The sequence below is a fragment of the Cryptotermes secundus genome, unplaced genomic scaffold (assembly GCF_002891405.2).
Source record: "Cryptotermes secundus unplaced genomic scaffold, Csec_1.0 scaffold560, whole genome shotgun sequence".
In the NCBI taxonomy this organism is placed as follows: domain Eukaryota; kingdom Metazoa; phylum Arthropoda; class Insecta; order Blattodea; family Kalotermitidae; genus Cryptotermes; species Cryptotermes secundus.
This window is the reverse complement of record NW_019729218.1, coordinates 522957-541306: the sequence shown is the minus strand read 5'-3', so window position 1 is coordinate 541306 and position 18350 is coordinate 522957. Positions and strand designations below refer to the sequence as shown.

Here is an 18350-nt window from a genome sequence, read left to right as displayed (position 1 = left end):
TTCTGGAGGAGCCGCCAATTCTGCAGCTACTCAAGAATTTCCCAGAATTTTTGGAACCCGAATGTTCACTACCGTGTTCACAAGAGCCCTCCACTGGTCCCTATCCTGAGCCAGTTCAATCCAATCAATACCATCCCAAAATATCTCTCTAAGATCCATTTTAATATTGTCTACCCACCTACGCCTTGGTCTTCCCAGTAGTCTCTTTCCTTCTGGCTTTCCCACCAATATCCTATACGCATTCCTAGTCTCCCCCATTCGTGCTATATGCCCTGCCCACCTCATCCTCCTTGACTTGATCATTCTAATTATACTTGGAGCAGAGTACAAGTTATGAAGCTCTTCATTATGTAGTCATTATGCATTATCTAAAACATTACCCTGTTTACATTTAAAAACACAACTTTTCGAAGATAGGGAGTAGCTCTATCGACTGGGAGACAGGATCCAGTCTCCGAAACGTTGCATTTTTTAAAATAAACAGGACAGTGTTTTACATAAAAAAGGACGATGGATAATGTCCAAAAACATAATAATATGTAATAATATCCTCTTTAAGAGTTATTTCAACATCCTCCCATTCACGCCTTGGTCACTTCAGGTTTCCCGACTGAATTCTGCACGCACTTTCCATCTACCTCATGTGTACTACATGCCCCGTCCCTTGCATCAAACTTGATTTACATTTAAGTTTGTTACTTAACGACGCTGCCACTAACGAGACCACATAGTGACGATGACTCGGTGATTAATGACCGTGGAGCAGTTAATGCAGTGAAAGTTGATCATCGCAGTAACAAGCGATGATCAGTAATACTCGTACATATTATGTAACTCATTATGCAGTGATCTGCAGCCTCCCTTTACGTCCTCTCTCTCTCGCACCAGCATATTCTCCTCAGAACTCTCTTCTCGAACACCCTTACTCTTCCGTTACTGTTACAAAGTATGACATCCATACAAAACAGGAGGTAAAACTGTGAGTGACTCTCGACGAGGGGTTTTAATTGGTAACTGGATTTCACGACCACTTATGGATCGTAACTACAAGTATCTGGGGCACGTGGTAGCGTAGTTGGTTGAGGCACTATGCTACAAGCCGGAAGGTCGCGGGTTCAAGTCCCGATGAGGTCATTGAGTTTTTTCAATTGACCTAATCCTTCCAGCCGTATTATGGCCCTGGGGTCGACTCAGCCTCTAACAGAAATGAGTACCAGGAATATTCTTGGCGGTAAAGGGAGGTCGGCGCGTAAGGCTGACAACCTTACCGCCATCTATGAACCGATTGCCTAGAAAATGTGGGAACCTCAACATCTCACAACCCTATGGGCCTCCACGGCCTGTTACAGGGATACGTTTACTTTTATATTTTTTAACTACGAGTAACTATAACAGTCTCACGAAATTACACACTCTCAATAACACTGTTAAGTACAGCACACATGCAGTCTTCTCAGTATCCACTAGTCGTCTCCTGGCAACGGATTTTAACGCAGTAACTATAACAGTCTCACTGAATTACACACTCCAAATATCACTGTAACTACAGCACACATAGTTCTTCTCGTCATTGACTTTCAAACTAATTAGCTCCAAGGCTGGCGGCCATTTCGCACCAACCTCTTAGTCTTATCTTCACTGCCTGACCATCAAATGAGCACTGAACTTGTTGCTCCAAACCGTCCCGGTTATAACATCTCGGCACGGACCGCACAGAAAACACCGTTCATCTGTTACTGTCCAACTATCCTTTATTAAGAATCTGCTGCCTAGCAACGGACGTTTTGCCTCTTGTTTCGCGGCCGGTACCAAGAAACGAATGTAGTTTCAGAGCCGTTCGCTAGCAACGGCTGTCTCTCTGAATCCACAATTAAAACGCGGAACAATTAAGAAGCACTGGTCAAGAATTTTGTGATTTTGGTCATCGGAGCAACTGAATTTGACCTTCTTGCAAGAGGAAACGAGTGGATACACAAGCAGGGCTGAGCGGTACTTTCTGAATCTGATTTACATCTGTATGATAGGCTCCACAGACGTCTGCAACACTTGAATTAGCGATTCATTTCGGCGACAGAAGTTCTATATGAGTTATGAATGTCCCAGCGCTTTTTAAACTACCGCAGTCAGCTTAGAAGAATCTGCTCATTTCTTATACGGGACGGCTTGGGCTGTAGTACTGTGGTATGCACCACAACAAGCATCCGCCCTATCAAGTAACTTGAGACATGTGATCATTCTACGATTAAATCTAACGTCACAAGCAATCAAAGAATGTTAATTAATGACGCGACATGTCGACTGTTGAAAGTGACAGTACATGCCGGAAATCAGGACCAGCTTACCGGCCCTCATCTTATAAGAAAGTGGTTCGGCTGGGCGTAGTACCGTTGTTATGCCCCTTTTGAACTTCTTCTTTCTTGGCGGATCAAGGTCTTTGCCCTTTCCCATTCAAAATGAATTCTGAAGTTATGAAATCTTACGTACACAGAGAACGCAAAGGGACAGTTGACACGCAGACTGAAGAAAACAACACACCAATGAAAAACAGAAACGGCCGCTTTTCAAAAAAGACATGAGGAAGGAAACACCAATGACGTAACGAAAAGAATTATATTCCATTAGTGCAGTGGTTCTCAAACTTCTTACCTCTGAGCCCCCCTGACAACAGAAAATACTCTCAGGCCCCCAGCCTGTTTTTTTATCAAAATAGAAGCCATGGTATGTTTGACGTTTTATTCAGTTTATTTTGTGTTTTTCTACAAACTATTTAGCAGTTTTTTTACTCAACATTACAGTATCACAATATTAGGCCTACAATAAAAATTAGTTTTAACACTTCCAATTAACCAAAATATGTATTGAAATGGAACGATATTTAACTAACAAGTATTTAATTTTTTTCTGCAAAGAAAATCAAACATTTAAATGTCAAACTTCAGTGTGATGGATGGGCCTGCTTTTGAGAACAATGTTTATCAAAACGTGGTGTAATATCAGAAATGGCCACTCCAACTCCTTTAGCAATATTTAGCCTTGAACGAGACTTTGACTTTATAGCTACCAAAGCAGAAAAGCCTGTCTCACATAAGTAAGTTGTTGCGAAAGGAATCAGGATTTTCAATGCTTTTTGGCTCAAAGTTGGGAATTCCGTGCCAATATATATCCAGAACTCCAACAAAGACAATTCCTTAAATTTACTTTCTAATGAAGTATCACTAGTGAGATCGGTGAGTTGTTCTTGCTCATTTACATTCAGAGATGATGGCCCAGGAGCATTTTCGAATGGATTTTTAATCCAAATAAATTTATCAAAATCACTGCAAAAGTATTTCTCGAAATGAACTTTCAACATTATGAGATGATCAAGTAGGCAGCTTTTTATGTCCATTGGGAGCACTGGATTATCAGTGTCTTGTACCATTGACACCAGAGTAGGGAACATGTCTACGTGTCACTTTCCATACTGTTTCTCCAGAGCTCTAATTTTCTCATGAATGCCTGCCTCATTCCCTTGAAGTGAAGTGTTGAGGATATTTAGTTTCTCAAATATATCTGTGAGGTAAGCCATTTTCAATAAAAAAATCCTTGTTGCTGAAACTGTCTGCCACTGAGTGACTTTCCCCATTTAAAAAACAGAACACCTCATGCCTCAGCTTAAACATTCTCTTTAATACATTGCCTCTTGAAAGCCATCGAGCATCACTAAAAAACAACAGAGCAGTGTGTTCGGCACCCATTTCCTCACACAGCATTTTAAAAAGTCTATACTTCAGAGGATTTCAGAGGATGCGGCTGCTGGCGAACTATCAACGTTGTCTGTCATACGCGTTTTATAACTGCCGGTAAAGAGAATAATTATTATTTATTTTGAAATTCATGGTAATTAAAGCCTGTACTCATCAAAAGTTTTTCTATATGTATTTTTATTTTTTGTTACTTTTCTAATTGATTTAGGGCAGTTTTAATTTTTATCTGCAGGAAAGTATGCTGCGCCCCTTTTTCAAGCCTTCGCCCCCCCTGGGGGGTCGCGCCCCACAGTTTGAGAACCACTGCATTAGTGCATTAGACTCCTTATAAAAGTGTTCCCTGAAGATCGCCTTCACTCACTCACTTACTCACTCATGGAGCTGAGCCCTTCTTGAGAAGCTGCCAGTTTTGCAGTTACTCGAAGAACTTCCCAGCATTTTATGGAGCCCGAAGGTTCATTACCGTGTTCACACGAGCCCTCTAGCGGTCCCTACCCTGAGCTAGTCCAATCCAATCCATACCATCCCATCCTATCTCTCTGAGAGAAGATGGCCTTATATTGCCGAAGCATAATTTTAATAACATTTTATACATATAACGACCACTGTATGGATTAAGAGTGAATCAGTGTTCTTAATTGTTGCATGATAGACGGAAACGATAGACTATAAGCGACACCTCAATGCGATAGGATTCTCAAATACTTTTTGTCTTTGTAGTATCTGTTAAACGGCCAAGGCTGCAAGATGTAATGTAAGCAATTTCAAATTTTATTTTATTTTAACATCACTCCTTCAAGGAGTGTGTCGTCGTTTTTTTTCAGACCGTTTTAAATAATTTAGTCACTATTTTATTGAAGTAATTAGTGGACATTTATATCATATGATCGTATTGAATTCACCTTTAGGGTCGAAGACCACGCCGAGAAAACAGTTAGCAAGCTGCTTGGTGCTTATGCGCTCGAGTTATTTTTTGAACATGAAGAAGAACGCAGTAGGTTCCTCCGAAACGTTAGTAAATTTCTATTAGAATACACTTCATCACATGCCAAAAGACAACTTTCTTCAGTCACCGCATTGAGATGGGGTCTGAGTGCTTTGGGCGACTTTGGGCGACCGGGGGTTCCCCTTCCCTCTTCTGAATGTCAATATTCAATACTCAATATTCATCGCCGTGAGAACGTCAAACATCACATACCACTTGAGCGGCTACGTTCCCCACTGGCGTTCATAAAGTTAGTTATTTACATTTATTATGGATACAAGCACAGACCTGATAATACGTCAAAGAGATTCATGCTAAATTCCAACCCTGCACAAAATCGTGCTTTGCTTTCTCCTGTTGATTCAAACAAAAGTTGTGGATTATCACGGCGTCATTATTTCATATCATGGTATACATTATTTGCGAAGAACCGCTCTTAAAATATAAATATAGCTCGAAATAAGATTCATGCCAGGTATGAGTATATTAAACCGTACAGATCATATCAAATTGTGGTTACAAGAAACTTAAACTTGGGGGCGGTCAAGCATACGACCGTTCAAGTGACAGACTGCTGTTGTAGCAGGAGCTACTAATGATACTGCATGATCTGTTGTACTGAGCCTGGACTGACAGCGACCTTGTATATGCTGTATATACATACGTTTCAAAAGACATAAAATGTAAACTGTACATACAACAGACATTACTGCTGACTGAGGCAAACGATAGATTCGTCCTCTCGTCAGAGAGGGTGCCCCATATGAACAAACCTCCAACTGTCTGACAGTAATTAGCCACAGATGGGTGCTTTATTCTAAGGCAGACTAGCCGACTGCCCGTCGGTCGTAACATAACTTCGACTTCGACTTTTACTTTGACCAAATTTTGTCCGACAAGAATGGTACCCACCAATGTAAAATTTAATCGAAAGGCGCTCAGCACTTTCGAAGATGAAAGATATGTGGGGGATGGGGGTGGGGGGTTCGTACGTTTTATGCACTTTGTGCAAAGAAAAATAAAAAGTCAAGAACTTTACTGTGAATCTCTGTTGACGTATACTTTATTTTATATAGACCTACATTCCCTTGGCTACCCTTCGAAAAGAAATAAGCTTAGGAAACAGAATATCTATAGGTATACAAGAGTCCTAAATGGAAATACATCAGAGGGATTTAGATAACTCAGAAAAAAGAAACTACTACAATGTTTTGGTGGGAAACGCAAAAATAGATCATTAGAAAGAACTAGAAGTAGGTGGAAGAGTAATATTACAACATGTCTTAGAGAATAGGATGGGATAATCTGGCTATGGATAGGAACTAGAAGCGTGCCTCCTGTGAACACGGTAATGAACTTTCGGGTCCCATAAAATGTTGGGAAATTCTTGAGTAGCTGAGAGACTGGCGGTTTCCCAAAAAGCACTCATCTCCATGGAGTTAATTAGTTACGAGAGAGAGTCAGTAAATAGGTCACAAATGGATATACAACGTAAAACATGTGATATTCGAACACAGAAAAAGCATTTATTTCTCGACATATCCGTCAGCAACACTGATACACTTGTCCCTTCGCTTTACCCGTGCGTCGAAATCTACAGCATAGAAGTATTTAGACTGTCGTCTCAGCCATATCCGCACCGCCGTTTCAACTTCTTCGTCATCAGCGGAACGTTCGCGTCCCAGTTGTGAACCGCTTTACCAGACAAAAACTTCCCACCGTAAGCAGGAAATATTTCTTTATAAATATGCTGCGCATTGAGTGCTCTTGCCCACAAAAAAAAAAAAACACAACAGAACGCTGATCGTCGGTAGTACACCCCTCAAACACGGTCGCCATTCTGACTACTGAAACCATCCCCTGAACATGAGCATGTGCGTCTGCTACCTAGACTGTAACGAAGCTGAATTGTGCTGCTACCTAGTGATACACACATAAAACCTACTGCGTCCACTACACCTGATTTACTTCCATTTGTGACATATTTTCCTTTGAAGTTTCCCGACCAAAATACTGTAGGCATTTCTTATTCCTTCCGGGCTTGCTATATGCCCCACCCACATCACCCTCCTTTATTTAACTATATTTCGCAAACAGTGAAAATTAAATTTGTACTTTTCTTCACACTCCCGTTACCTCTTCTTTCTGAGGTCCATACATTAAATACACCAGAGTCGGGACAGCTCAGTCGGCATAGCCGACAATCGGCCCGACAGCTGGGTTCGATTCCCGGCATGGGTAAGATTCTTATCCCGCCACGTCGTTCATACCGGTTTTGGCCCCACCCAGCTTCCTATCAAAGGTGTACCGACAACACATTCTCTCGGGCATAAAGCGGCCGGGACGTGAAGCTGACCACTTACCTCCATCTAATGTCGAGGTCAACAATGATGGAGCTATACCGCCACTCTCCCATTTGTCTTCATGGCATAGTGGTTAATTAATTAATAAATCAAACAAACAACAAACTCCGTGATTTGAGTCCGCAAGCGAACTATACCGACCGAGCGACCGCCGCTGGTCGGCGAAGTTTAGTGCCAACTTTTGCGGATAGAGCGTGTCGCGTGGTCAGCGCAACGAATCCCCACGTCCGTTAATTTCGGTTCTCTATTTCCTTGAAATAGCTCCTCAATTATTATCACGAGGCTGAGTGGACCTCGTTCCAGACCCACTAGTTATCAGAAAATAATCTGGTAGCGCCGGGAATCGAACCCGGATCTCTGTATCTGTCGCTAGGAACGCTGACCACCAGACCACAGAGAAATTTACCATTACCTGCATGAAACACCGAGATTCATACCAATAAAAAGAAGGTAAAAGACTCGATGTATTTGAGACGTGCGATAGAGGAGCTCATCCCCCGATCTTGTCAGCAGTGCAGCTAGCATCATTATTCTGGAATGCCCCCCCACCCCCCGGCCGCTGCAATGCTGGCTCACACTCAACACCAGGACCGACCGGTCGGCCGGCCTCCCAATAATCGGACGGCAACATCTCTCCTCAGACCGAACCTGATGGTCAGAACGGGCAACGAAGTTGATACACAGTTGCCACATCGTCAAAACATTGGGCGTTTACTTCGAGAAAAAAAAAAAAGAAAAGAAACCCCTCAAACAACGAGGATCATAACAGGGGTGCACACATCTGATGAACTGGTCCTAAGGTTGCTATGAACTCAACCAGAGTTCAGATCCATAAACCCGTCATAGAACCTCAAACTATAGCCCATAAGCATACTTTATTGCCAGAATATTCGGGAGCTTCCTACACACGATCTTGTGTAAACCCACGTTAAAATGGAAATATTCTCTAACGCAAAAAGTATCTGGTAAACTGAACATTCTCTGCAAAGTAGAATCCTAACGGCTCAGCTGACCAACAACCCGACATTAAAACCCTTAGAGAGACGTAATTCTCGTCCACACACGACGGAATCCTATTTCTTTTTAAGATCCGCTTTAATATCGCTCTCCCATTTACGCTTGTATCTCCCAAATGTTCTCCTTTCATACTAAAACGTAATATGCTTAAAACAGCGTCTAATAAAACGGAAAGTGCTTAGGGCAAAAAAAAAACAGAACAATTGACTTCAACGGAATACAGTCTACCTGGGAAAAAAATAAAATTTACTGTTCATATAATTTTGTTGCGAGCTGTTCTTCCTGGAATTTTCCTGACAAAGAACATTCCTGTCACAAACGGGGGAAGAATTATGCCTAGCCGCCGAAGAAATATGTACAGAATGCTCTAATGGACTGCGGGGAAATCTTCAAAAAGGAATAAAGCGTCAGAGCAGAAAGAGAACTGCACATGCGCAAAGGGCAAAGTTATCCTTGTATTTAATTAATTAAGCACTATGCTGGAGAGTCGTACGGAAAGTGGAAGCATAGGTCCACCATTCTTGACGTCGGAACTATACAGAGGTGAGTGATCAGCTTCAAGCTCCTACAGCTTTACACCCCCCGTACCCACTGTACAGAAGGCTGGGAGTGCCCCAGAGCTGGTCTGAAAGCTATGAAGGGAGAAATATTTTGCCTTTATCTGGAATCGAACTCCGATTCTCCGGTCGTTCAACCCATAACCTAGTCGCCATACCGAAAGAGGTACTGAGTAAATATATACGTGAACTTCTCACTTGTTATTTTCGTGGCACACAACTATACTATTATACAGTTTGCGGAGCACGAGGTAGCGTAGTTGTTTGAGGCACTATGCTACAAGCCGGAAGGTCGCGGGTTCGATTCCTGATGAGATGGATTTCTTTTTTCAATTTACCCCATCCTTCCAACCGCACTGTGGCCCTGGGATCGACTCATCCTCTAACAGAAATGAGTACCAGGAATCTTCTGGGGGGAGGGGGTAAATGGAGGCCGGCGTGTCGCGTAAGGTTGACAACTTAAATCCATCCGTGAGACGAGTGTTTAGAAAATGTGGGAGCCTCGACGTCTCAGAACCCTATCGACCTCCAAGGCATATTACAGAGACAGTTTTGCCTTTATATAAATAGTTTGCCATTTATATTTTTCATAAGTATTTCTGTTAAAGCAAACCAGTGTGAAAGGGAAAAATGTTCTTTGAGGTTCCGCTATAGACGGGGTTTCCCATACGTACTGCAGGACAGCCTTAAGAAGCTAAAATTTAGTAGCTAAATGAAGCGTATAAGAAGAGAGTTGGAAACCTAAAGAATGATAGGGGATCTCCTTGCAAATTGAGCCTTACCTGAAGCTTGTCTCTGGTAGGCACCGAAAACGGTGCCTACCATATCCACATGCGGCGTTCCACAGACCAGAAGATTAACAGTAACTACCACACGTGACGTGTCCACTCCATCAAAGTTGCAAGGTTCGGTGACTGTGTAATTCTGTAACACGCCACTGTGCAATGCAATTGTATACTGCGCAATACACGTACATTATGTGACAGCGTACCAGAAATCGTTCGAATGGTGCAGCAGAGGAGACGCAAGCTCTTCTTGTCATATCTTTCAGCGCGTATTCGCACTCGAAGAGCAATCGACAACCCCACAGGTCAACGAATCACGAACATAAGCCACACAGATAACAGTGGATGCCAGAAATGCTCACTGTTGTTACGCAAGCGTTCCTTGTCCATCTGTTCCACACTCACACGCTGAAATTCCTTTCCCCTTCCTTAGAAATCTTGGAAGTTGAAACTTTAAACCTCGGTCTCCAGTGCGAGGAGTCCAAAGGTTTATCGACCGCAATTTTGAAGCCCATCGTCGATTTCATCCAACTTCTCTTCACTGGGCACTCGGAATTGTGATTCGCCCCCCCCCCCCGTGACGACCCCATCTGTTAAATGTATATAACATGGCATTAATAGTCTTCCTACTGAGAACTGTAAAAGGTAAACTGTCCCTGTACTTAACTAAGCATTACGTATTGGGGGAGTGCATGTATAGAGCCACATTTTCTTGATCTCGGCACTAGTCGGAGGTGAGTTGTCAGCTCCACGCTCTGGCCGCTTTACTCGCGGGGAAATAGCCCCCAGTACCCATTGGATAGGACACTGGGTGGGCCCCAGGACTGGTCTGGATAGCATCGTTACAATTGTGTCTGATGGCACACACACACACACACACACACACACACATATATATATATATAATTGTAAATAAAAGCGATTGTGTTTGGGTAAGCTAACGCATCGTAATTATTAATAACGAATACTAACTTAACAACACGTCAGTGACAGCGGCTGCGAGGATTAGGCTGACTGCGTTCTTCGGACACCCGAATACTGGGGTCGCGGGTTCGAATTTCTCCCGAGACATGTATTTATGTCCGAATTCTTCTGTGTTGCCCAATGTAAGCAGAGGCTTCACAGCAGTGGGTTGTCTGCAGTCAAGTACACTAATCCTACAAAAAATGGCAACGGATTCATAATTTCTAAATTAATTACGAATCTATACAGATGAGAAATTCAAAGTCATAGAAGCTGAAGAAAAAGAATAATAATTAAACTTTATTTAATTGTTTGCTCCATTTCGTGTGGGCACCTTAGCGTCTTACAGCGCGCTGAAACGAAACAAAGAAATCAGTACTAACCGAGTTGCCTCTACTTCGAAAGTGAATCTGAAGGTGTATGTTTGTCTATGTGTGTATGTAAATCCATTGTTTTTTTTATTGCTAGTGGGGTGGGACTAAGTTCCTTGTACTGCGGCCACTTCTGGTTTATTGTACCAGCCCCAGATGATAGGCGAGGGTGATTGTGGAGCAATTGGTGGAATGAAGATTGGCAAGGGAACCACTTCCTTATAACAACTTGCACGGACTACACAGAAAACACAGCGCCTATTGTTAAGGGAGTGTATACTGATCCCTTGCGTAGCAATAGATGTCCTATTGTTGCGGTCGTTGGCTCCCGCGGTAATGTGTTTAGAGAGTCGTTACCTAGCAATGGGTCTATACGTCACAGTATATAGGCCTACTGATTTGTTGTCTTCAATGGCAGATCTTAAAAAAGTTGAACTTGACTCTCAAGACACGGCTTGCATCAGAAATGGGCCTACATATATGAGAAACTTAAAACTAAGGTCTTATGGAATGTGAGGCCGTGCACTTTGGAATATAAGTACCAACTCTTCAAAAGAACCTGCTTCGTCCATCTACAGGGATAACTAAGTCTTCTCCTATCCTGGAGATTGAAACACTAGAACCATCCGAAAAGTTGGTACATATCTACCAAACTACACGGCATCATGTACCACAAGACGGTAATCTTAATGGTCACAGTGTTTGGAACCTGAGAAAGTAATTACGTATTTAACTAATTCTCGGTAGCAGAACACGAAGGTTTAAAACACCGTTACAACCAAGGCACACCAGTGGATACGATCCTCACAGCCTATCACCCTGAATATCACATTCCCAACTCCTTGGTTTCTTTAACTTGTATGACCCTTTTTAAAGAGTTTTGCTCACCAAAATTCAGTATGAATATTCTGTCCACCACAGCTTCCTGTACTGCACTATCTTAACAATACTAGACAGCATAATTGAATATGATAAAAGGTAAAGTTGTCCCTGTGCTTAATTAATTAAGCACAATGTCATGAAGGCATATAGGGAGAGTGGAAGTATAGCTCCACCATTCTTGACCTCGGCACTAGGTGAGAGCGAGTGGTAAGCTTCACGCCCCTGCCGCTTTACCCCCCAACCCCGTACCAATTGAATGGAAGGCTGGGTGGGCGTCAGGGCTGGTATGAAAAACAAATCTTCCCCCTGCAGGGAATGGAACTCCGGGCCGTCCAGCCCGTAGCCTCCAAATTGAATATGAACAGAATAAGGTCAGGTGGCCTAATGATTCAGACATTTTATCACCCCTGAATTATGATAAGACCATAGGTTGAAGAGTCGCAGGACCAACTGTAAGCAGTTTTTTTTCTCCGTACAGGTTTTATTACAGTTTTGCTAAAGCTCCATCTATTGTCACCGTCTCGCACTTCTCCCCATACAGTCGATAAAAGACAAGCCAGGATATCGTCAGAGCACCATCAAAATGTCAAACACTTTTAAAAATACGACCGGCACAGAGCCAGTATACGGTTCAAGCACAGTGTTTGGAACTTGTTCCATAATGACATTCGCGCTTGTTTCTGGGTGTTGCCACCCCAACAGAATAAAACGTCTATTTAAACGATCAATCTGAAATGTTTTGTCACTGTGATAAAGTTACACACACACACAAACACGGCCATTATCTTAACAAATATTGTCTCGAATTTTCTCGATAGACAGCTATCCCAACATACAGAGTTATTCTAATTTATTGTCGGTGTTTCCGATAATAATTTAGAATCGCTCTGTAGATCAAATACATGACTACAAATGTAATGTGATTCTAAATTCTTGTCGGGGAGGGGGGGTTACGACAATAATTTAGAATCACCCTATATAGCAAGAACCACGAAACATAAGAAGAATATCTGAAAAGTTGCGTTGTCAGAATTCAAGCTGCCCCAACATGGGGAGTTCAGGACAGGTGGAAAGTGTATCTTCCCCGTCCTTACAGCCAAGTCTTTCTTATACAATATTGAGATCCATTAGGGAGAAAGATTAATATAATAGCCTTTTCACATTGACGTACAATTGACTACAATAATTTTCATATATAACAACTGTCTTTTCGATGAAGAATCGCTTCGTCAGTGTCCGGTCGCATCTAATTCACTGCGGTCTAATTCTTATATGAAAACCTCCCTTTAGTTCATTCGTTCTGCACGCTTCCGGAAATGAGACATTGAGTGCACTCTCCCTAAACAAACAAGAGGACTACAGATGCTTTTAAAGTAACGCATGACAACGCGAGACGCAATGAAAATGATTACGAGATACCGCACAGTAAACCCTGTCTAATAGGAACCTGCAGGTCCATCTGAACCTGAAGATTTACAAATCCACTTCTCCCCTCAGCCTCATATTTACCCTGAAGATGACAATTGTAATGTGTACTAAAACTCTGGAAGAGCTTAAACACATGATGGAGCTAAAACACAACGAACAACAGTTATAGATAGCAGATTAGAATAGTCGGTATAGCGACTAGCTGCGGGCTGGACGGCCGAGGGGTCCGAGTTCGAGTCCCGGTGGATCCAAGAATTTTGTCTTCTCCAAATCTTCCAGACCAGCTTCCAATATAATGGGTACTGGGAGCTATTTACCCGGTGGTAACGCGGCAGAGGCGTGACCTTGACCACTCACCTACAGCTAGTGACGACGTCAAGAAAATGTGGATCTATGCATCTACTCCCCCATACGCCTTCATGGCGTGTTTTAATTAGTTAAGCACAGGCACAACTTTACCTTTTACTTTAACACTCGCTTTAAGGTACTGTGACATATGGGCCGTTTCTAGGAAACGAATATGCAAACACGTTGCCACGTAGAGACTGATTCCTGGAAACCAAGTGAGTTCGAAACACGATTTCCATGGATACAGAACATGGTTTCCGAGACAACGCATTCAAGGAGAACAGTAATGAAACCCTTGGAGGCGGAGATTTTATATCAGGTTTGCAGGCAGTTATAAAAGGCAGTGCATTCGTGAATTCGAGAAGTTAAGAGTTTCAGATAGAAGTCTCAAATTCTTTCCTAAGAGAATTCCGAATGCAGTTCATATTTAAGTATTCATCTGCGAAATATTAACAACATAAGATTCGTTACCAAGCAATGACTAGTAGATAGAAATTGTAAGACTTTATTTTGTGTTATAGCTATAGCAATATTTAGAGTGTAATAATCATTTGTAGTTACGAAATGTGAGTGTCCAAAAATTCTATTAATCTAATCCAGAACTCATTATTATTAGTCGCGCTAACCCGAAACACGTGACGACACTAATTCTGTACATTAGGCCCACACATTGGATTTGTGTGTTTCGTATGATACAGCAAACTACGATTGTTTCCATAAACGGCATTAACCAGCTGATCTTTGTAACGGAGAAGCAATGTTTCCTGTGAGGTAGGAACTGGGTTTCTATATAGTACGTAGAAGAAAATCCGTTTCTAACCCCATCGTCTATTCAGAGGGGTTCTTACACAGGGAGTATAACCGTACGTGTTCAGTTGTCAAAATGAAAACCGTTCTGGTCGTGAGTCTCAAAGGGCTTGGCGCCAAGACGAATTGATTGGCGGTACACCACCAGTCGTGAAGTAACTCCGACTGTGACTCGGTAACGTTGGATGTTTTCGCTCAAGAACGCTGTCAGGAAGTGACAAATTCGTTAGTCGCATGGTCGAAATAAACCCAGTACCCTGTACGTTACCACATGTTCTTCAATGTTAGGACACAAGACTAAAACCTGAATATGACGGAATTCCATGATATGACGTTTTTCGTTTCAGGTAAGTTTCGCTTGTAACAAAGGTATTCGTTTAAACAACTGCTGCATATTACAGTACATACTCAACGCTCCGTAATCCATGTCACACGTCACGGCACAGTACCTAATTGCTGGGCAATAAGCGTTCAGAATTTCTGTTTACTTCTTTCCATTCTCTTTTTATTCCTTCCAAAAGGCCTACGCTAACCCTTTAAAGCATGGCCGCGCCATAGCTCAACCGGTTACCCGCTGGCTTCCCACCGCGGCGGCCCGGGTTCGATCCCGGGTCTGGTCAAGTGGGATTTGTGGTGGACAAAGTGGCGCTGGGGCAGGTTTTCTCCGAGTACTTCGGTTTCCCCTGCCATTCTTCATTCCACCAATTGCTCCACCCTCACCCTCACATATCATCTTGGGCTGGTACAATAGGCCAGAAGTGGCCGCAGTACAAGGGACTTAGTCCCATCCCACTAGCATTAAAAAAAACTTTAAAGCACAGTGGTTACTGCATGTACCACGTCATACCTCATTCATGGAGGTGAGTGCTTTTTGAGAAGTTGCCAATTGTGCAGCTACTCAAGAACTCCCCAGCATTTTATGGAACCCGAAGGTTCATTACCGTGCTTACAAGAGCCATCCACTGTTCCCTATCCTAAGCTAGGTCAATCCAATCCATACCATCCAATCATAGTTAGTTATTTAGAGAGGGTGGGTTTCCCCATGCACCGCGACCAGTTAGATCTATTGTCCTTCCCTCTATGATATTCTACTAGTCTCTTTACCCTACCGATAAATGGTGTGTACCATCAGTCCCGCCGAGCAAGCGAGTTCGGCCACTTGCTTAGCGGTGTCTATAATGCTTCCCCCATCTATCGGAGGCCTTAGAGACTATTGTTGGGCGGGAAACGTCCTGGAATTTGGCTCAGTGATCCCCTTTGGGGATATGAGGTTCTTTTACGTGCCGTAAAGTTACGACACGGGACACACAGCTTAAAGTCCCTCCCGGAGGACTTGTTCCCTGAATTTTTCCGACCTTAAAAATTCGACGACCTCTGCCGGGTATTTGAACCCGCGTACCACGAGTCATGAGGTGCGAACGTTATCTCTAGACTACGGAGGCCGCTTATCCAATCCTACTCTCTAAGATCCATTTTAATATTGTCCACCCACCTGCGTCTTGGTCTTCACAGTGGTCTCCTACTTTCCGGCTATCCCACCAGTATCCTATATGCATTCCTCCTCGCCAGCATTCGTGCTACATGCCCTGCCCATCTCATCATCATTGACTTCATCATCCTCATTATGCAGTTTTCTCCAACCTCATGTCACTTCATTTAGCAATACAAAAGAACTGTGCACTTTTCCCACATAATTTATTCAGTTGTGCCTTACATGGTGGTTTATTACTGACGTAACTCTGCCCTTGGGCTGTTAAACAGAATGGATGTGAATGATAATACCGAACTTATGGAAGTTCATACCGCCATAACATCAAGGTCGAACCCACCAACCTAACTCACTAACTTCAGTAGTAAATACGGATGCATCATGCACCGACGAAAGGACAGCAACGTCATGAAGAATGGTCCATTTACGTATTTTGTACGATTCTCAGAACAAACTGCGATTAACGCCCAAACAGCATTAACCGACTGGTCTTTGCAGTGGAGATCCGTGTCTCTTCTGTGAGGCAGTTTCACGATTCAAAGTCTTAAGGTTTTCTGCAAATGCTCTGTCGGAAATCTGTATTCATTCTTTCACATTTGAGACGGGAGTGTTCCTTCTTAAATGTATTCCAGGAAGCGCATGAATAAAAAAATAGGCTTATGAACAGAAAGGTACAGATAAGAAAGGACATACTTTTCTCAGAAAAACATTAACTTTACATTAGTTTTCACTCTACTTTCTCTAAATCATGCAAGCCTTCCGATACAGGCATGCTTCCGTTCAATACATTATCACATGATAGGGAGGAGGGGGTGCGTGTGACTATAGACGGGGTTTTGGATTGGATGATTGGTTTTATTGACCCCTTATATATGGTGGAATCTTCACCGGAGAGCCGGTTACACTGATTTGAGGCTTCTATCCTGCCAGAGGAAAATCAGCATGGTATCTTCAGATACATGGCGACTGCAGTTTATCAAACTCATATATCCGCGTTCACGTCCCCAAATTACGCCACGCTATATACACGTATGTGGCCTATGTACTTCAATGGGCAACGTTACGTAACCTAACAACGAATTAATGAATACAAATATAGACAGAAATAAATGGATAACTAGCAGGTAACTTCTTCGCCCTGAATCCAAGCAGATCGCGGTTATAATCCGATAAACCGATTCACCAATCGAAACCCGTGTCTTTTTTTTTTAATTTGTTTAGTGGGCGGGGGGGGGGAGTCCAACTGGGTCCACTCGGCACGGCGGCTACTGATTGGCCTACTGTACTTGCCCCGGGTGATTATGATGATGGAGAATTTGGTGGAATGAAGATTGGCAGGGGAAACCGAAGTACTCGGAGAAAACCCGCCCCAGCGAGACTTTGTCCACCACAAATCCCACTTGACAAGACCCGGGATCGAACCCGAACCGCCGCGGTGGGAAGCCAGCGACTAATCGCTTGAGCTATTTTGGTCAACCCGCGTCTTAGTCACTGAGACACGTGGCAATATTTTGAACCTATTTTATCTTCTTTTTGGTTGTTTTCTTTTTCAATCCTTTTCACATGTCTCCGTTTTTTAACGTCACAGAATAACAACAACGCATAATTACAGATAAAAATGCTCATGACGAGTTTCATTCGATTTCTGTGAAATAAAGCTGAACAGAAAGGACATGAAAATATCTCACGTAGCAGACACGATTTAAGATATGCCGATTATAATTATTGTAGTCGACGTCCCACAAATTCGTACATGTTTTGACATCAACTAAAACAATTACGAAACACTATAAAATGTATACAACACATACTCACACTGAATGACCATCAGAGCCCAGAGACAGAGAGACCACCAAGCTGCTTACCTGAAAGGAAGAAAACATAGAGACCTATAAAATACTAAAAAAAACGTTAGGCCTATCACTTCAATGTGTCTGTGCAACAGTCCATATATTGAAATTCACACTTCGAAGGTTCTTTTGTCTCTTCTTGTTATTTATTTAACACAACATGTTTCGGCCTGACTGGCCATCATCAGGTGTACGTGTATAAAATTGTAGATGAAAATTGCTGCTCTGGTGTTACATTCTTGTAAAATGTTTATAAAAAATATTTAAAGTTATTTCTGATATTATTAATACCGTGGTTACTTTTGTTGTGCACATATGTTGTGGATTGTATGCAGTTACACAAAGCACAAAAGTAAAGCAACCAACACACCAATAAACATACACCAGACCCACAATATATGTGCGAAACAAAAAGTAACCATGGCAGGATAATCTAAAAAATAACTTAAAATAAAAAATATATAAACATTTTACATTACCCGTAAAATGCAAAATACAACACCGTAACAGAGCAGAAGTTAAGCCTGATGATGGACAGTTGGGCCGAAACATGTCGTGTTAAATACGTATATAACAAGACACAAAGGAACCTTCAAAATTGGAATTTGAACATATGGAGTTGCAAATGGACGGTGAAATGAGAGCGCTAGAATTGGAATACACAGTGCAACAGGATGCTGCAACACAACATAACAGAAACAAACACCGTGGTTTTAGTCCGCAAGCGAACTATACCGACTGAGCGACCGCCGCTTGTCG

The 18350-nt window shown here is 42.5% G+C and overlaps 1 protein-coding gene across 1 annotated transcript in view; it reads right to left on the bottom strand.

Annotated features, from left to right (window-relative positions):
- The window catches only part of LOC111865516 (lysine-specific histone demethylase 1A), a 197703-nt gene extending 180094 nt beyond the window's left edge, over positions 1-17609 (bottom strand). The window contains exon 1 of the mRNA XM_033751855.1: positions 17557-17609. Within this exon, the coding sequence (XP_033607746.1) occupies positions 17557-17569 (13 nt within the window). The 5' untranslated portion in view covers positions 17570-17609. The remainder of the gene's footprint in view (positions 1-17556) is intronic.
- Between the last annotated feature and the right edge of the window lie 741 nt (positions 17610-18350).